At 43.3% G+C, this 20,721-nt stretch overlaps 2 protein-coding genes across 3 annotated transcripts in view; one reads left to right on the forward strand and one right to left on the reverse strand.

The window, feature by feature from the left end:
• LOC110522555 (MAGUK p55 subfamily member 5-like) overlaps positions 1-10,785 on the forward strand; it is a 29,168-nt gene extending 18,383 nt beyond the window's left edge. For both annotated transcript variants that reach the window (XM_036976179.1, XM_036976181.1), the window contains exons 5-14: positions 233-361; positions 825-986; positions 2,032-2,109; positions 2,259-2,442; positions 2,529-2,597; positions 2,881-2,952; positions 6,663-6,830; positions 7,227-7,429; positions 7,821-7,931; positions 9,583-10,785. In XM_036976179.1, coding sequence (XP_036832074.1) covers positions 233-361; positions 825-986; positions 2,032-2,109; positions 2,259-2,442; positions 2,529-2,597; positions 2,881-2,952; positions 6,663-6,830; positions 7,227-7,429; positions 7,821-7,931; positions 9,583-9,759 — 1,353 coding nt within the window. In that variant the 3' untranslated portion in view covers positions 9,760-10,785. The remainder of the gene's footprint in view (positions 1-232; positions 362-824; positions 987-2,031; positions 2,110-2,258; positions 2,443-2,528; positions 2,598-2,880; positions 2,953-6,662; positions 6,831-7,226; positions 7,430-7,820; positions 7,932-9,582) is intronic.
• A 152-nt stretch (positions 10,786-10,937) lies between these two features.
• On the reverse strand, positions 10,938-19,337 carry LOC110522556 (V-type proton ATPase subunit D). The gene is made up of 9 exons (XM_021601010.2): positions 19,076-19,337; positions 18,050-18,167; positions 17,308-17,387; positions 17,148-17,215; positions 13,055-13,099; positions 12,704-12,807; positions 12,411-12,477; positions 12,070-12,148; positions 10,938-11,638 (listed from the first exon to the last, which is right to left on the reverse strand). The coding sequence occupies exons 1-9, from the start codon at positions 19,114-19,116 to the stop codon at positions 11,494-11,496; spliced, it is 747 nt and encodes a 248-aa protein (XP_021456685.1). The 5' UTR covers positions 19,117-19,337; the 3' UTR covers positions 10,938-11,493.
• Between the last annotated feature and the right edge of the window lie 1,384 nt (positions 19,338-20,721).

Here is a 20,721-nt window from a genome sequence, read left to right on the forward strand (position 1 = left end):
TGCGTTGTGTTGTGAGTTGTGTTGTGTGTTGTGTTGTGTTGTGTTGTGTTGTGAGTTGTGTTGTGAGTTGTGTTGTGTTGTGTTGCGTTGTGTTGTGTTGTGTTGCGTTGTGTTGTGAGTTGTGTGTGCTCCAATTCATCCAAGTCAAGTACTACAACAATCAAATGGAATAAACACCCAGTTTCCACGGCACACACTCCTTGTCTCCCATGTACCTGTGTGTCTCTCCCAGGCTCTGATACAGGCCCATGACAGGGTGGCAGAGCAGGAGTTGGAGCCGGACCCAGAAGAGAGTGTGATTCAGTACATGGGAGAGACCGTCAAACTGGTGCGGCTGGAGAAGGCCGGTGACATGCCTCTGGTAAGACACACACACACACACACACACACACACACTCATCTGATTAAAACAATCAAGAATATCGGTGCAAATGGACCAATAAAGCAAATATTGCACTGTATGTACTGTATATTACTGTATTGTATTGTAGTGTTGGGGCGGCAGGGTAGCCTAGTGGTCAGAGCGTTGGGCCAGTAACCGGAAGGTTGCTGGATCGAATCCCTGAGCTGACAAGGTAAAAATATGTCGTTCTGCCCCTGAACAAGGCAGTAGGTCATTAGTGTAAATAAGAATTTGTTCTTAACTGACTTGCCTAGTTAAATAAAAAATATAATAATAATAATGTACTGTATTTGTATAGCAATGTACTGTATTATAAATTCCCTGATGTAGTTGGTGTGTGTTTATGTCAGGTACAGGTGGTTTGTACTGATAAGTCTATCTGAATTTGCCTAGTGTATTTGCCTGTGTGTCTTGTCCCCAGGGAGCCACAGTTCGTAACGAGATGGACAGCGTGGTGGTGAGTCGCGTGGTGAAGGGCGGGACAGCCGAGCGGAGCGGACTACTGGCCGAGGGAGATGAGATCCTGCAGATCAACGGCGTGCCTGTCCGTGGGAAAAACGTCAATGAGGTCCATGACCTTCTGGTGAGGAATTGGTTCATTGAGAATCGCTCACACTGGATATCATACACACACACTCCTGGGTCGCTCTGGAACAAGCTGCAACAAACACTATCTCAATCTCTTCATTCAAACACTCAATCATTCAAACACTCTTACTGACAGTTGTGGCTGCTTCACGTAATGTATTGTTGTCTCTACCTTCTTGCCCTTTGTGCTGTTGTCTGGGCCCAATAATGTTTGTACCATGTGTTGTGCTGCTACCATGTTGTGCTGCTACCATGTTGTGTTGCTGCCATGTTGTGTTGTTGTCTTAGTGTAACTAGGTAACTCAGTTAAGAACAAATTCTTATTTGCAATGACGGCCTACCAAACAGCAAACAGCCTCCTGCGGGGACGGAGGATTAAAAAAAATATATATATGACAAAACACGCATCTCGACAAGAGGGCCACTTGTCCAGATGCGTGTTTTGTCATATATATATATATTTTTTTTAATCCTCCGTCCCCGCAGGAGGCTGTTTGCTGTTTGGTAGGCCGTCATTGCAAATAAGAATTTGTTCTTAACTGAGTTACCTAGTTAAATAAGTCAAATAAAGAACATGCACAGACACACACATAATGTGCCCATTGACTGGTGTCAGTATGTCGATTTGATGACATCAGATCTAATTCATATAACATTTTATGTAGCCTCCGTTCGACCCCATCTTTCCTCATTCTTGAAACCACAAAACATTACAGTACATGACACTACATTGTGTAATACTTAGTTAATTTGAATGAAGCTGATTCCATGTACTGTAGATTGGTCTCTCTCCTCAGACGGAGATGCTTAGTTAATTTGAATTAAGCTGATTCCATGTACTGTGGATCGTACTCAGTGTCATTGGTCTCTCTCCAGAGACGGAGATGCTTAGTTAATTTGAATTAAGCTGATTCCATGTACTGTGGATCGTACTCAGTGTCATTGGTCTCTCTCCTCAGACGGAGATGCTTAGTTAATTTGAATTAAGCTGATTCCATGTACTGTGGATTGTACTCAGTGTCATTGGTCTCTCTCCTCAGACGGAGATGCATGGCACTTTGACCTTCCTTCTCATCCCCAGCTCTCAGAAGAAAACTCCCCCACATAGAGAGACGGTGGTAAGGCTCCTTCAGGGTGTGTGTGTGTGTGTGTGTGCGCGTGCCTGTCTGCGTGCATGCACAACATGTGTGTTCAATTATTACATCATAATCAGTTACTAAACTCTTCTGAGCGATGATGATGATGATTATGTCACCCATGTGTTCAGATGCACGTGAGGGCGTATTTTAACTACGACCCATCTGATGACCCGTACGTGCCATGCAGGGAGCTGGGCCTGTCCTTCCGGAAGGGAGACATCCTCCACATTATCAGCCAGGACGACCCCAACTGGTGGCAGGCCTACCGGGAGGGAGATGAGGACAACCAGCCCCTAGCCGGGCTAGTACCAGGTACCCAACCCTAACCCCAACCCTAACAACCCCTACCCCATAATTTCCCCCCCCCCAAGTAAATGTCTCCCTTCCCCCTCTCCCAGGGAAGAGCTTCCAGCAGCAGAGAGAAGCTATGAAGAAAACCATTGTGGACAGGAATCCTGACAGCCCAGGTAAGGGGATTACTATATATACTGCTCAGTTACACACTCCAGGCACTATCACAGGTGTCTAAACACAAGCACACACACACACACACACACACACACACACACACACACACACACACACACACACACACACACACACACACACACACACACACACACACACACACACACACACACACACACACACACACACACACACACACACACACACACACACACACAATCACTATGATCTGATATGCTCTAAATCATCTGTTGATCATTTTCCACTTCTCATTTTCTCCAGGGAAGCTTTGGTGTTCAAAGAAGAACAAAAAGCTGAGGAAGAAAACCATGTACAACCCCAGCAGCAACGTTGGTAAGGCTAGTTCTTTCTCCTACATCTTTTTGGTCCAATCCCAAATTGACTGCTAGACCCCTATGCACTTGTGGATATTTGATTGGTGTGAGGAATATGGTGAAAATTCCACTTAGCCTATCAGAGGTGGAGCTACTATCATATTGCTCACACCTATCCACCACATAGGAGGGCATAGGTCATAGACACCCCATAGGTATAGGGTTCGATTTGGGACTTGGCCTCTCTCTCAATGCCCCTATTTACATTATAATAGATTTTCAGACGATTGTAAAGTGCCTTTGGAAAGTATTCAGACCCATTGACTTTGTACACATTTAGTTACGTTACAGCCTTATTCTAAAATGGATTAAATAAATAAAAAAATCCTCAGCAATCTACACATAATGACAAAGCGAAAATAGGTTTTTAAAACTGAAATATCTTATTTACATAAGTATTCAGACCTTTTGCGACTCAGTTGCATCTAGTTTAAATGTATCATCCTTGATCTTTCTACCACCTGTGGTAAATTCAATTGATTGGAACTGATTTGGAAAGGCACACACCTGTCTATATAAGGTCAGCTGACAGTGCATGTCAGAGCAAAAACCAAGCCATGAGGTCGAAGGAATTGTCTGTAGAGCTCCGAGACAGGATTGTGTCGAGGCACAGATCTGAGGAAGGAACCAAAACATTTCTGCAGCATTGAAGGTCCCCAAGAACACAGTGGCTTCCATCATTCTTAAATGGAAGAAGTTTGGAACCACCAAGACTCTTCCTAGAGCTGGCCGCCCGGCCAAACTGAGCAATCAGGGGAGAAGGGCCTTGGTCAGGGAGGTGACCAAGAACACGATGGTCACTGTCAGAGCTCCAGAGTTTCTCTGTGGAGATGGGAGAACCTTCCAGAAGGACAACCATCTCTGCAGCACTCCAGCAATCAGGCCTTTATGGTATGGTAGAGTGGCCAGACGGAAGCCACTCCTCAGTAAAAGGCACATGACAACCCACTTGGAGTTTGCCAAAAGGCACCTAAAGACTCTCAGACCATGAGAAACAAGATTCTCTGGTCTGATGAAACCAAGATTGAACTCTTTGGCCGGAATGCCAACGTCTGGAGAAAACCTGGCACCCTCTCTATGGTGAAGCATGTTGGTGGCGGTGTCATGCTGTGGGGATGTTTTTCAGAGGCAGGGACTGGGAGACTAGTCAGAATCAAGGCAAAGATTAATGGAGCAAGGTACAGAGAGATCCTTGATGAAAACCTGCTCCAGTGCGCTCAGGACCTCAGACTGGAGAGAAGGTTCACCTTCCAACAGCAAAAGAGTCCTAAGCACACAGCCAAGACAATGCAGGAGTGGCTTCGGGACAAGTCTCTGAATGTCCTTGAGTGGACTTGAACCTGATTGAACATCTCTGGAGAGACCTGACAATAGCTGTGCAGCAACGCTCCCCATCCAATCTGACAGAGGATCTGCAGAAGAGAATGGGAGAAACTCTGTAAATATAGATGTACCAAGCTTGTAGCGTTGTACCCAATAAGACTCGAGGCTGTAATTGATGCCAAAGGTGCTTCAACATATAATTAGCAACAATTTAAAAAAAAGTTTTACTCTTTGTTATTGTGTGTAGATTGATAAGATTTAAAAATATATACAGTGCCTTGCGAAAGTATTCGGCCCCCTTGAACTTTGCGAACTTTTGCCACATTTCAGGCTTCAAACATAAAGATATAAAACTGTATTTTTTTGTGAAGAATCAACAACAAGTGGGACACAATCATGAAGTGGAACGACATTTATTGGATATTTCAAACTTTTTTAACAAATCAAAAACTGAAAAATTGGGCGTGCAAAATTATTCAGCCCCCTTAAGTTAATACTTTGTAGCGCCACCTTTTGCTGCGATTACAGCTGTAAGTCGCTTGGGGTATGTCTCTATCAGTTTTGCACATCGAGAGACTGAAATTTTTTCCCATTCCTCCTTGCAAAATAGCTCGAGCTCAGTGAGGTTGGATGGAGAGCATTTGTGAACAGCAGTTTTCAGTTCTTTCCACAGATTCTCGATTGGATTCAGGTCTGGACTTTGACTTGGCCATTCTAACACCTGGATATGTTTATTTTTGAACCATTCCATTGTAGATTTTGCTTTGTGTTTTGGATCATTGTCTTGTTGGAAGACAAATCTCCGTCCCAGTCTCAGGTCTTTTGCAGACTCCATCAGGTTTTCTTCCAGAATGGTCCTGTATTTGGCTCCATCCATCTTCCCATCAATTTTAACCATCTTCCCTGTCCCTGCTGAAGAAAAGCAGGCCCAAACCATGATGCTGCCACCACCATGTTTGACAGTGGGGATGGTGTGTTCAGCTGTGTTGCTTTTACGCCAAACATAACGTTTTGCATTGTTGCCAAAAAGTTCAATTTTGGTTTCATCTGACCAGAGCACCTTCTTCCACATGTTTGGTGTGTCTCCCAGGTGGCTTGTGGCAAACTTTAAACAACACTTTTTATGGATATCTTTAAGAAATGGCTTTCTTCTTGCCACTCTTCCATAAAGGCCAGATTTGTGCAATATACGACTGATTGTTGTCCTATGGACAGAGTCTCCCACCTCAGCTGTAGATCTCTGCAGTTCATCCAGAGTGATCATGGGCCTCTTGGCTGCATCTCTGATCAGTCTTCTCCTTGTATGAGCTGAAAGTTTAGAGGGACGGCCAGGTCTTGGTAGATTTGCAGTGGTCTGATACTCCTTCCATTTCAATATTATCGCTTGCACAGTGCTCCTTGGGATGTTTAAAGCTTGGGAAATCTTTTTGTATCCAAATCCGGCTTTAAACTTCTTCACAACAGTATCTCGGACCTGCCTGGTGTGTTCCTTGTTCTTCATGATGCTCTCTGCGCTTTTAACAGACCTCTGAGACTATCACAGGTGCATTTATACGGAGACTTGATTACACACAGGTGGATTGTATTTATCATCATTAGTCATTTAGGTCAACATTGGATCATTCAGAGATCCTCACTGAACTTCTGGAGAGAGTTTGCTGCACTGAATAATTGCTGAATAATTTTGCACGCCCAATTTTTCAGTTTTTTGATTTGTTAAAAAAGTTTGAAATATCCAATAAATGTCGTTCCACATCATAATTGTGTCCCACTTGTTGTTGATTCTTCACAAAAAAATACAGTTTTATATCTTTATGTTTGAAGCCTGAAATGTGGCAAAAGGTCACAAAGTTCAAGGGGGCCGAATACTTTCGCAAGGCACTGTATGTTTATCCATTTTAGAATAAGGCTGTAACCTGAACAAATGTGGTCTGAATACTTTCCGAAGGCACTGTAAAATCAGTGCGAACTCGGTTCGGACATTATTTTCAGAGGTGCTAAGTACTCTCGGCCAGCCTATGTTACTGGTGTGTCTTAGAGTTAAAGTATGAGAGTGGAAAGTCCTCTCCTAGCAGGAAGTCTTATTACCTCAGTCTTGTTGGCACACAGGAGGCTGGACGATATGCCTCTGACATGTACCCAGTATTCATGCCTGCTCTATTCATGGAATTTCTATCTGCCATGTTCCCCCTCAGCTGAATGTTGTGGAATATTCTGATAGGTATATATATGTTCTACATAACATATTTCTATCTGATATGTATATAGAGTAACATTTCTGTAACATTTCAATTTGCAACACCTTCAGTAAACCCCAACCTCTCTACTTACCTCTGTCGCGCCCAGACTACTCCGCCGATGACATCCTGACCTATGATGAGATGGCGCTCTACCACCAGCCGGCCAGTCGCAAGCGACCCATCGCCCTGATTGGTCCGCCCAACAGCGGGCAGGACGAGCTGCGGCGGAGGCTGCTGTCAATCCAGCCGGACAGATTCGCCAGCGCCGTGCCACGTAAGTAGACCAATCAGAGCAGGGGATTGGGGGGCGGGGCAAGACTTGTGATGGGAACAATATCCACTTGTTCTTGTGGGAGGTTCAGTTCGTGGCCTGTTAGGTTTTTACATATTATTTAAGTGTTGTGATTATTAAACAGACTTTAAATAAAGTTTGATGGGGTTTGATAGCTTGAAGCATTGACAAATTACTGCAGCAATTCAATCAGGTAGGGTCGACGTTACCAATACATACAGATTAGCTTCTAACAAATTCTCATTTCTTTTTTTATTTTAACTGTTTATTACAATAGACCAGACAAAAACTTAATTATACATTTATTATACATTTAATACTACATTTAACATACATTTAATGTACCAAATTCTCATTTCAACAATCGTTATCACTCAGATACAACGAGAGGCCCACGGATACATGAGAAGAATGGGAGGGAGTACCACTTTGTGAACAGGCTGGCGTTTGAGACGGACGACGCAGCAGGGAAGTTCATCGAGTCTGGGGAGTACGACAGGAACTTGTACGGCACCAGCAGTGACTCGGTTCGACAGGTCATCAACTCAGGCAGGATCTGTCTGCTGTGCCTGCACACTAAGGTAGGAAACTACATTTTCATAAGCCCTACGTAGCACTTCATAAGCACTACATAGTTGCTTCATAAATCATGTGTAAGTAAGTCATTCTACATGAAGGGTGATATGTCCTTACACCTGGTGCTTAGCCCTTGTGTCACACTTTATGTAGCATGTCATTTTAAGCATCTTTACAGGCCTTATGAATGGTTCATAAAGGCTTTTTAAGCCTTAAAAGTTATGTTTAGTTTAAAGTGGGACTGTTAGCCGCTAGTTGAGAATATGTTGTGGAGGAAATTTCATATCATGTTTTGAAAGCATTACTATCCACGCTGCTATTCCTCTATTCTCTATCTCCCTTTTTTTTATCATTGTCTCCCCTCCTGCTGCTGTTTCCTTTCGGTTTCTCCATCAGTCACTGCGGGTGCTCCGGTCCTCCAACCTCAAGCCCTATGTGATCTTCATCGCTCCTCCCTCTCAGGAGCGATGGCGCACCCTGCTGGCCAAGGATGGAAAAAACCCAAAGGTACTTATCTCACAAAAAGCCCTTTATCAGCAAGTACCATAGATACATTAATATTACATTAATATCCACAGTGAATGTATAACATGAATCACACTTATCATGTTGATCATTATACCTGTGAGAAGCTATAATGAACTATTTATCCTCTGCTGGTACAGTAATAGTTCTGCCTTGAGCTTACATCTAGCCAGGATATCTCTAAACCCCTCCTTCCCTCCTGTTACCTTACATCTAGCCAGGATATCTCTAAACCCCTCCTTCCCTCCTGTTACCTTACATCTAGCCAGGATATCTCTAAACCCCTCCTTCCCTCCTGTTTCCCTACATCTAGCCAGGATATCTCTAAACCCCGTCCTTCCTTCCTGTTTCCCTACATCTAGCCAGGATATCTCTAAACCCCTCCTTCCCTCCTGTTTCCTTGCATCTTGCCAGGATTTCTCTAAACCCCTCCTTCCCTCCTGTTTCCTTGTATCTTACCAGGATATCTCTAAACCCCTCCTTCCCTCCTGTTTCCCTACATCTAGCCAGGATATCTCTAAACCCCTCCTTCCCTCCTGTTTCCCTACATCTAGCCAGGATATCTCTAAACCCCTCCTTCCCTCCTGTTTCCCCACATCTAGCCAGGATATCTCTAAACCCCGTCCTTCCTTCCTGTTTCCCTACATCTAGACAGGATATCTCTAAACCCCTCCTTCCCTCCTGTTTCCCTACATCTAGCCAGGATATCTCTAAACCCCTCCTTCCCTCCTGTTTCCCTACATCTAGCCAGGATATCTCTAAACCCCTCCTTCCCTCCCTACATCTAGCCAGGATATCTCTAAACCCTTCCTTCCCTCCTGTTTCCCTACATCTAGCCAGGATATCTCTAAACCCCTCCTTCCCTCCATCTTGCCAGGATATCTCTAAACCCCTCCTTCCCTCCTGTTTCCTTGCATCTTGCCAGGATATCTCTAAACCCCTCCTTCCCTCCTGTTTCCCTACATCTTGCCAGGATATCTCTAAACCCCTCCTTCCCTCCTGTTTCCCTACATCTTGCCAGGATATCTCTAAACCCCTCCTTCCCTCCTGTTTCCCTACATCTTGCCAGGATATCTCTAAACCCCTCCTTCCCTCCTGTTTCCTTGCATCTTGCCAGGATATCTCTAAACCCCTCCTTCCCTCCTGTTTTCCTACATCTAGCCAGGATATCTCTAAACCCCTCCTTCCCTACATCTTGCCAGGATATCTCTAAACCCCTCCTTCCCTCCTGTTTCCTTGCATCTTGCCAGGATATGTCTAACCCACCGTTTCCCTGACTCTGTCCTGGGGGCCCCAAATGGGTGCACTTTTTGTTTTTGTCTCTAACACTATACAGCTGATTCAAATAATCAAGCTAATCAAGCTGTATAGCTGTATAGCTGTATAGCTGTATGGTGCTAGGGAAAAAAACAAAACATGCACCCCTTAGAGTCCCCAGGACTGAGTTTGGGAAACCCTGCTCTAACCCCTATTTTTCCCTCCTGTTTCCCAACATCTAGCCAGGATATCTCTATCCCCTGTCCTTCCTTCCTGTTTCCCTACATCTAGCCAGGATCTATACCCCCTTTCCTTCACTCCTGTTTCCCTACATCTAGCCAGGATATCTTTAACCTCTGTTCTTCCCTGCATCTAGCCAGAGGAACTGAAGGAGCTGATGGAGAAGGCCTGGGAGATGGAGCAGGCCTACGGCCACCTGTTTGACACCGCCATCGTTAACAGCGAGCCAGAAACAGCCTTCCACGAGCTGCTACGGCTCATTGACAAGTTGGACACAGAGCCCCAGTGGGTACCCTCCTCCTGGTTGTGCTAGGGGTCAGGGGTGAGGGTTCACCCTAGAGGTCAACCCCAGGGAGCCTCATGAATGAGTGTGGCCTGGGTCGTGTTCATTAGGCACCAAACGGAACAAAACAGATTGAAACTGGAAGGGACTACATGGACTCGTCCAATAAGAACCCCCTGTTTTCATTTTCAGGAAAAAAAAGTAAATGTTTCACTACAGTGTACCCTAATGAACATGACCCACAGCTCTGACCCTAAAAGGAAGAACGGACAATGATCGTTGAGGCCACCGTTAGACCCTCGTTGACACAAAATAGAGGGCCTATGCCTTCTCTGACCAAAAGGGTGACTTGTCCTTTAACTAGCCTTCTTATGGTAGGTGGACTTTACATTTGCAGAGATGGATACGGTCTGATATATGTGTGTTTTGTCTGTGTGAATGTTCTTTTGTGTCAATGTTGTCAACATTCCAGTAGCCTATGCAGACATTTATCCGAAACTGTAGAAAACATATTTCAACCTCAATAGTTATTTCTGATTGTAAAATGTGTATTTTTTAGAAGAGATGGTAAACAAATGTGGTTTACAACGCACAGGAACAACATCTCTCAATGGAGGACCAATTTGCTATGTAACTTTCTCCTAGACGTGAGAACCAAAGAGAAGCCGTTTGTATTCTAAATATGGTAAGGTGTGTGTATAAACGATAGTACTGTGTTGTGTTGCTGCGCTTGTACCTCGATCACCTTAGTAGCTATTGTCTAGTTAGTGTATCGAGGGGCTCGATTCAATAATTATCGCCGGAGATAATATAGCGTGCTTGAAGTTACGGTCATTCCCCGACACATGCAGCGTTTATTAGGAGTCCAGTCTCCGCAAACGTGGGAATGTTGCCTTTCAACTTCAATCGCACTGAACTTTAAATCGCGCTCCTCATTAAGGTGAATAATTAGGAGCTGTAGCCTACTTCAACAATTAATCTGACAAACATTTTTCATTGGTACTTTATAAGCAGAACTCAAGAAGCCATCTTCAATAAAATTAACATTTCTCTTGAGCACAATTTCATAATGTTGGACATTAGATACAGGAATGCACTTCATAAATATCAATTGTGTTACCTAAACATGTAAGATCAGAATTGGGCTGCATGTGGAAATGCAGCCTGATACACAAATATCAAACTCATTTGAGAAAGTGACACTTGAGGAATATACAGAATCTTTATTTGGATGAAGTGCTCTGACACAGGTGGGGTTGTCCTCAGGGTGCAACAGCAGATGGTTACAGGGGGATCAAGTACCTACTTGTTAGCCATCCTCCTGTAAAGGGTCAATGCCATAGAATGTAAGTCTGTTTAGTATAACCCCACATGGACGGGACTAGCCTCCACAAAGCAGACACTTCGGGGGAAAAGGAACGACGGCATGCATTGACTTGAGTGTTCTGGTGAAACCGTAAACTATCTATGTCCTCACCCAATCAGATGGAATGTGGAATACAGGTCACATATGTAAACCATGTTACTTTACTTAATCTATATATTATTTGCTGCTTTAAGTATCCAAAAGATAACGAATGTCAGATTTAACAACGTCAATGCACTAGTGAACTGATGTGAGCAAAGTTCTGACTTTAAAGTTTAAACCTCATAGTTTAAAACAGGGATACATCTGGGACATCTCCAATACTGAAAACGTCAACATCACCGGTGTACACAAAGACAACATGAATAAATAGGATGACTAATGGGGTTGACGGCATGTCACTCAAACAGCAGGTCCTCGTCGGTTTCCTCCGTCAGCATGTTGGACGGCTCGGCGATGGGGCCCAGCTTGGCCAGACGGATGGCGATCTCCTTCTCAGTCCTCTCCCTCATCTGCTTCTTCTTCTCCTGGATCTTCTTCAGCCTGAGGAGGTGGACACACCATAGAGATAGTTTGAAGATATAACCTGTTTTAGCATGGACATTGGGGGCTTCCACCATTTAAAGTAGTCAACTAGGTGGGGATCCTATTGTTTGGGAGAAATCAGCCAATGATCAGAGCGTCGTCTTCTTTAATGGCTTTAAGCTACTGCCTGTCACCTCCATCTAGCGGCCACAATAAATTACAACATTTGGTTCAGGACTCCAGTACTGCAGGTGGCAGTAAATCACCAATATAGCTTGACAATGCCATAAGGGCACAGATTAAAAGATGAGACCTCTTTCCATAGAAACGGAATTAGAACCCTTTATACAGACGATGATACTTCGGTAAGATGGGGGTAAAGACAAGGATATGAGTTGAGGGACACTTTATTTTATTTTAAAGGGAGATGGTCTGGAAATATAACTTACCTGTAGAACTCTTCTCGTTCCCTCTCATCCAGCTCTGTGATGATATAGCTGAGGGTACGCTCAATGCGGGGGATGATTACTGCAGACAGTTGAAATCACATTTTAATAATTTTGCTCTCTTCCTACTGCCATTATTGATATTTTTTTTTTACCTTTATTTAACTAGGCAAGTCAGTTAAGAACAAATTCTTATTTTCAATGACGGCCTGTTCAGGGGCAGAACGACAACCGTACCTTGTCAGCTCGGTGATTTGAACTTGCAACCTTCCGGTTACTAGTCCAACGCTCTAACCACATATGTGGCACATGTTTTCATTGAGTGAAATCCAGGGCAGACTCACCATGCTCGATGGCATTCACACGGCGGTTGGTGATCTTGATGGCTTGATCCAGTGTGACGAAGGAAGTCTGTCGATCAAACAGTGAGACCATGAGACTGTTGTTGTTTAGTGAGACATTGCATGTTTTACCACAGACCTACTCCATGCGATCATGGTCTTTAGGGCACGCACCAGAAAACGTTAACTTTTTGCAATGGGAAAACAAGCTGTTCCTACTGTCCAAGGCCTGGAACGTCCCTTCCTATTTTATTCCATCTGGCACCTAATGAACATTGACAGAGAGTGCCCCCTACCTGTAAGGAGGCCAACTCCACGAGCAGCTCCACTGCTTTAGCATAGTTCCTCTTCAGCCTGGAGAGCTGCTCTCCTCCCCTGGCCAGACCGGTCAGCTCATAACCTAACAAGTAGAGGATGGAAGGAATACCGTGAGTAGTGACACAAACACCACCACAAGTTCAACACCACGGCATAGACAACACTTCCTTTAAATCTGTAAAAAACACTTTGTTAAACATTTGGCCATAAATGCAGACATATACAATGATAACAAAACTTCCATTTATAAGGTTTATTAAATAAAAATACTTAGTCACACATTCATACTCTACCAACTGAGCAACACAGGACACAATAAAACGACTTACTGTCCCCTCCTTCTTGGTAGAGCTCAAACACAGGTAGAGTGACACCTGTGAGGGAGAGGAGAATCACACAGGTCAGACATGTTCTAAAAAAGGTACAGAGAAGATCAGAGGACATAACCTTTAAACAAAATGTGGATCCTTAACATTAGGAAAAATGTATATATTTTTTTAGTTGACAAAATGAAAATCAGATATCACAAAACATTATCTTCTGTGTTATAGCCTAACTAGACAATAGGCTATAAAAAGGCCTGAGGAAAGTTTGACGAGAAACATATACTGCCCTCCCGGGAACAGGCCCAAATCCCCGTCATTTGCAGGAAGAAAAGACAGAGGAAAAGAGGACGCAGATCAGGCTGCCTTTTGAGAACCTGTAGGCGAGAGAGTAAACTCCCACTGCCTTCCATTCTACTTGCTTACATGCAATCATTGGAAAATAAACTGATGACCTACGATTATCCTAACAGGACATTAAGAACTGTAATATGTTATGTTTCACCGAGTCGTGGCTGAACAACGACACAGATAACACAGAGCTAGAGGGATTTACAATGCACCGGCAGAACAGAGAAGCTAAGACGAGGGCTGGGGGTGTGTGTCTTTTTGTCAATAACAGCTGGTGCGCAATGTCTAATATTGAAGAAGTTTCGAGGTATTGATCGCCTGAGGTAGAGTACCTTATGATAAGCTGTAGACCACACTACCTACAAAGAGAGTTCTCATATTATTCGTAGCCGCTCTCGCTGCTGATGATTCTCTGATCCACCTCTACACAGACAACACCATTCTGTATACTTCTGGCCCTTCTTTGGACACTGTTAACTAACCTCCAGGTGAGCTTCAATGCCGTACAACTCTCCTTCTGTGGCCTCCAACTGCTCTTAAATGCAAGTAAAACTAAATGCATGCTCTTCAACCGCACCTGCCCGCCCGTCCAGCATCACTTCTCTGGACGGTTCTGACTTAGAATATGTGGACAACTACAAATACCTAGGTGTCTGGTTAGACTGTAAACGCTCCTTCCAGACTCACATTAAACATCTCCAATCCAAAATTAAATCTAGAATCGGCTTCCTATTTCGCAACAAAAGCATCCTTCACTCATGCTGCCAAACATACCCTCGTAAAACTGACTTTCCTACCGATCCGCGACTTTGACAATGTAATTTACAAAATAACCTCCAACACTATACTCAACAAATTGGATGCAGTCTATCAGTGCCATCTGTTTTGTCACCAAAGCCCCATATACTACCCACCACTGCGACCTGTATGCTCTTGTTGGCTGGCCCTCGCTTCATACTCATACCCCTCAGGAGACTGAAATGATTTGGCACGGGTCCCCAGATCCTCAAAAAGTTCTACAGCTGCACCATCAAGAGCATCCTGACCGGTTGCATCACGGCCTGGTATGGCGGTAGAGAGGGTAGTGCATACGGCCCAGTACATCACTAGAGCCAACCTTCCTGCAACCCAGGTGTCAGAGGAAAACCCATACAATTGTCAGAGTCCAGTCACCCAAGTCATAGACTTTGCTCTGCTACTGCACGGCAAGCGGCTCTGACTACCCCCAAGCCATAAGACTGCTGAACAATTAATCAAATGGCCACCGGACTATTACATTCACCCCCCATTTGTTTTGTACACTGCTGCTACTCGCTGTTTATTATCTATGCATAGTCACATACCCCTACCTACATGTACAAATTACCTCTAACCTGTACCCCCTCACACTGACTCAGTACCGGTACCCCCCTGTATATAGCCTCGGGCTTGTAAGTAAGCATTTCACAGTAAGGTCTACTACACCTGTTGGTTAAGGGCTTGTAAGTAAGCATTTCACAGTAAGGTCTACTACACCTGTTGGTTAAGGGCTTGTAAGTAAGCATTTCACAGTAAGGTCTACTACACCTGTTGGTTAAGGGCTTGTAAGTAAGCATTTCACAGTAAGGTCTACTACACCTGTTGGTTAAGGGCTTGTAAGTAAGCATTTCACAGTAAGGTCTACTACACACGTTGGTTAAGGGCTTGTAAGTAAGCATTTCACAGTAAGGTCTACTACACACTGTTGGTTAAGGGCTTGTAAGTAAGCATTTCACAGTAAGGTCTACTACACCTGTTGGTTAAGGGCTTGTAAGTAAGCATTTCACAGTAAGGTCTACTACACACTGTTGGTTAAGGGCTTGTAAGTAAGCATTTCACAGTAAGGTCTACTACACACTGTTGGTTAAGGGCTTGTAAGTAAGCATTTCACAGTAAGGTCTACTACACACTGTTGGTTAAGGGCTTGTAAGTAAGCATTTCACAGTAAGGTCTACTACACCTGTTGGTTAAGGGCTTGTAAGTAAGCATTTCACAGTAAGGTCTACTACACACTGTTGGTTAAGGGCTTGTAAGTAAGCATTTCACAGTAAGGTCTACTACACCTGTTGGTTAAGGGCTTGTAAGTAAGCATTTCACAGTAAGGTCTACTACACCTGTTGGTTAAGGGCTTGTAAGTAAGCATTTCACAGTAAGGTCTACTACACACGTTGGTTAAGGGCTTGTAAGTAAGCATTTCACAGTAAGGTCTACTACACACGTTGGTTAAGGGCTTGTAAGTAAGCATTTCACAGTAAGGTCTACTACACCTGTTGGTTAAGGGCTTGTAAGTAAGCATTTCACAGTAAGGTCTACTACACCTGTTGGTTAAGGGCTTGTAAGTAAGCATTTCACAGTAAGGTCTACTACACCTGTTGGTTAAGGGCTTGTAAGTAAGCATTTCACAGTAAGGTCTACTACACACTGTTGGTTAAGGGCTTGTAAGTAAGCATTTCACAGTAAGGTCTACTACACCTGTTGGTTAAGGGCTTGTAAGTAAGCATTTCACAGTAAGGTCTACTACACCTGTTGGTTAAGGGCTTGTAAGTAAGCATTTCACAGTAAGGTCTACTACACCTGTTGGTTAAGGGCTTGTAAGTAAGCATTTCACAGTAAGGTCTACTACACACTGTTGGTTAAGGGCTTGTAAGTAAGCATTTCACAGTAAGGTCTACTACACCTGTTGGTTAAGGGCTTGTAAGTAAGCATTTCACAGTAAGGTCTACTACACCTGTTGGTTAAGGGCTTGTAAGTAAGCATTTCACAGTAAGGTCTACTACACACGTTGGTTAAGGGCTTGTAAGTAAGCATTTCACAGTAAGGTCTACTACACCTGTTGGTTAAGGGCTTGTAAGTAAGCATTTCACAGTAAGGTCTACTACACCTGTTGGTTAAGGGCTTGTAAGTAAGCATTTCACAGTAAGGTCTACTACACACTGTTGGTTAAGGGCTTGTAAGTAAGCATTTCACAGTAAGGTCTACTACACCTGTTGGTTAAGGGCTTGTAAGTAAGCATTTCACAGTAAGGTCTACACTTGTTATATTCGTCGGAAGTGACAAAAAGTTTGATTTGACTGTGTAAGTAGGAAGTGTTGCGTTGGACTCATCTCAATATCCTAGCCTCTTCACTGATGATAGGCTCTGCCTTACTGAAGTTGTGAGATACAACTTTTGATTGCCGATAGAGATGCCTAGTGTACGGTTCCGACTGTCTGCCTGGTGGCTGTCCTGCCTATAATATGCCCCTCCCCTCTCTCTGTCCGTCCCTCGCTAGATCGCTATGAAAGATGTGAATGTTCTCGGAAGTACGGCAACCAATCAGTCTCCTCCGTTCCAAAAATACTGAATCATAGAAGTCGATTTCTAGTGGTAGTTGACGTGCAAGGAGTCGAGGAATCAATTATTTTGGAGCCGACTCTCCACTACGTCGCTGTCTTCAGCAGAGAAAGGCAAGCGACAGCAGCAAAGTCCTGTATGACAATACTTTGAGAAGTTAAATGAGAAAGAAATGCAGACTGTGATGTGAAACTGAGATACAGTAATGGGTAGTACAGGTGCAACGCTGAACTGTCAGACTTTGAAAGGGGAAGCTCTGTGAGACCCAAACTGTTGCTGGCAGCTGCGCTGAATTCACATGGAATTTTATGAAAGAAAAATTTATTTAAAAAAAATAGCTGTTTATTATTATTTTTTGCCCATTTATAACATCCCTAGTGAGTCCAGAGCCGCTAACCTGCCACGTTGTCCTTCTTTGCCCGAACCTTCACCTTGGCCTTGTTAACATTCTGGATGACAGTAGTGCTGTGGGAACATTAGGAGAATGTTAGGAGAGAACATTGACTAAACATTAGACAAACGCCTAAATAAAAGGCATCAAATGCACATCCTCTCACCTGAAGTCCCCAGCAGCGAATTTCGCCTCAGCTAAAGAGAAGGCCGCCTCCCTCATCACTTCGCCCATCAAGGTCTTTGTCTAGAGATAGCAAGAGGAAACGAGAAGGACGGAAGTCAATGTGTCAGGCACTGATGACATTAGGATCTGTTATACAAAACAAACTTACAGTATATTACTAAGAAACAGGGAATTAGACAATGTTTTAAACATAGAAATAGAACTACAAGAACAGATATTCCCATTGAAATCAATGGTCGGTGATGGGTAGGCTGGCAGCCATATTGAGTTTACCCTAGCCCTTGATCATGACTCAGTTCCATTGGACGAACGCATCTTCTGGGAGTTTTGTTAAGAGCTTTGTTCTGAACATGCATCGATTTGCGGTTAAATTGATACACACCTTTTATAGGGTTAGGGTTCCACATTGCCATATCTCTGTTACAGCACGTGTTAACAGAAGACAGAGGGACAACCTGTGCTAATTAGCTATATAGCATGCGCCGAACACCTGCGTGTAATGGAAGAAGCTCACAGAACGGGACCACAGACTGAGAACTGATTCACGTTTAGATGGAGTATTGGGCTGTTTTGGCTGCCAGAGCCAGCGTACCTCTGAAAATAACTTTGGACCTTAAGGAGTACCGGCAGGCTCCTTAAGAGTACATCTTGGGTTAATGTCCATGGCTTTTCCCAGTCTAATATTTTCTTGCTTCTAATGGTTTTAACCCCAGTTGAATTACCTCAATGATCTTGCGGAGGATCTGACGGAAGCGCATGGAGAGAGCATCAGCCTTCTTCTTCAGTAGGTTCCTGCCGGTCTGGGCCCCCTTCAGACGGGCCTTCATGATGGTCTGAGCCCTTCACAGACAAGTCATCAGATGTCAGACAGAGGACTTCCATAATAAATATGAACATTCAGATTTGAATCATAGTAAGTAGGCCTAAGTAGTTTGACATGGTATAATCTGTGGAGAATAGTTTTGGGGAAAGTACAGTAGCCCCATAGACTATATGTAAAGCACATTTAAAAAAAACTGTGGTTTGGAAATGATGGCCAGTCACCATATGACAGGGGGACATGTCCTATTTTAGATGTTCATCATGAAATGGCAAAGGATTAAAATGATTGACAATACAAAACTCCCCAAAATAACCAATACCCTTACAAATTGATGCAAAAAATAAATAAATGCAACGGTTTAGTTTATCATCATTAATTAAAGGCCTCACAATTGGCTGCACTCAACTAGCTAACAACCGAGGACAGGCTTCACGGCTGAGCCGCTGTTGCTTCTATTAGTTTCCACTTCACAATAACAGCATTTACAATTGACCAGGGCAGAAATTTGACTTGTTGGAAAGGTGGCATCGTATGACAGTGCCACGTTATGAGTGTGAGCTCTTCAGTAAGGCCAATTTCTACTGTCAACGTTTGTCTATGGAGATTGCATGGCTGTGTGCTCGATTGTATACACCTGTCAGCAACGGGTGTGGCTGAAATACCCGAATCCACTCATTTGAAGGGGTGTCCATATGTGTGTGTGTATATATATATATATATATATATATATATGTTTTATTTTTTATTATTGATCTGAGAGTCTTCAAAAGGGAGGCGACCCGTGGGCCGCCAGTTGCTAATCTCTGAGCTAGAAGGCGTTGAAGATTCATATAAAATTGGGGAGCATAAAATCGCAAACCTAGCTAGATTGCAAGGATTACTTAGAAATGTCAAACATGCTACCTAGCTAGCTAACGTTACTTACATTCTAGAGGGGAATACGTCGATCCTCTCTTTTCCTGACATCTTGTTTTTTGGCTCGAAACCGTCTTCTGTACTTCAATTCCGTCTGGATGACGTGACGGCAAACAGATATCTCTAATAATCAAGAAAAGATATTGCACTATTTTTATTATACCTTGAGGATGACAGATGTGTTACCGATGTCGTGATCTTCATGATATTCTAGTGCGAAAAGACATCAGCTGATTAGTAGTCATGTGACTGTGTTGTTAACAGCTATTGCGCTTGCGCTTGTCAACCCAGGCGCTTTTTCTTCCGGGTCGGAAAATGAGCGCACAGATGCATTTGAAGTTGTAGCAATTGGGACCAATTCGCAAGCTTTTTTTTGAAGAAAAATATCAAATAAATACAGGACATTACACCATTTTTGTTCCGTAACTTTACGATACAGGTGAGACGTCTACTACAGTCACCGCGAACAAAACAGCTGTAAAATGGAAAGAGTGAAGAGTTAATTGGTGTAACAGCATACTTTTAGTCCGTCCCCTCGCCCCTACCCGGCCTCGAACCAGAGACCCTCTGCACACATCAATAACAGTCACCCACGAAGCATCGTTACCCATAGCTCCACAAAAGCTGCGGCCCTTGCAGAGCAAAGGGAACCACTACTTCAAGGTCTTAGAGCAAATGACACCGATTGAAACGCTATTAGCGCGCACCACCGCTAACTTGCTCGCCAGTTCACATCGGTTACATTGGCTAGGTGCATGTGCCAAATGTTATCACGTTAAACTGGTTTACTTTATGGAAATATAGTAAGAGGATATCTATCTTTCAACTCATTATTTTCGGTCTAAAAATATGTGCCAAAGCAATTGAGTGCAGTTAGAGATATCTGCTGTGAGAACATACTGTTGTGATTAATGTGGATGCGTTGAGGTCTAGAGATTTGAAGGGGAGGAGTTTTTTGGACATGGAGGTAACGCTAGATTTAAATATCAGAACAACATGTAATCTCTGTCATGGAACTATCCTTGTTGCGTACTAAACCACACGGTGAAGGAAGTTTATTGTGAACTTCACCAGAGTGGAGCATAGACCCGGTTTTGTGGAATCTAGCTCTGACTACATTGATTCGCCCAAAGTAAATTTTATTTAACCTTTATTTTATCAGTGAGGCATGTTGAGACCAAGGTCTATTTTACAGATGCCAAATGTTTTGCTTGGCAAGGAGCAGAATGTTAACCAAAAAGACTGGTACCCAGACTAATGAATTGCAGCTGTGGTCAGATTGTGTAGAATAGGGAATCACATTCACATCAAAATTGAACAAGCCCCTTAGTTTACTTTGATGTTGATCTTAAAGTGCTTGTACCATGTCTCACAGTGGTTCTTTATACTACACTGTCAAAGCTGGTCAAATAAATTGAGCCTTCCTTACTGTTAGGTTCTAATTCTGAGTAAAAACTAGACACTATGAAAGTTTATCCTTCCCAGACGATAAATACAGCTGCATTAGACACAACGTGTTTCCACCACAAGTATGCATGTGTGTATATATATATATATATATGTGTGTATATATATATATATATATATATGTGTGTGTGTGTATATATATGCGTGTGTATATATATATATATATATATATATATATATGTGTGTGTG

The sequence above is a fragment of the Oncorhynchus mykiss genome, chromosome 4, assembly GCF_013265735.2.
Source record: "Oncorhynchus mykiss isolate Arlee chromosome 4, USDA_OmykA_1.1, whole genome shotgun sequence".
Classification (NCBI taxonomy): Eukaryota; Metazoa; Chordata; class Actinopteri; order Salmoniformes; family Salmonidae; genus Oncorhynchus; species Oncorhynchus mykiss.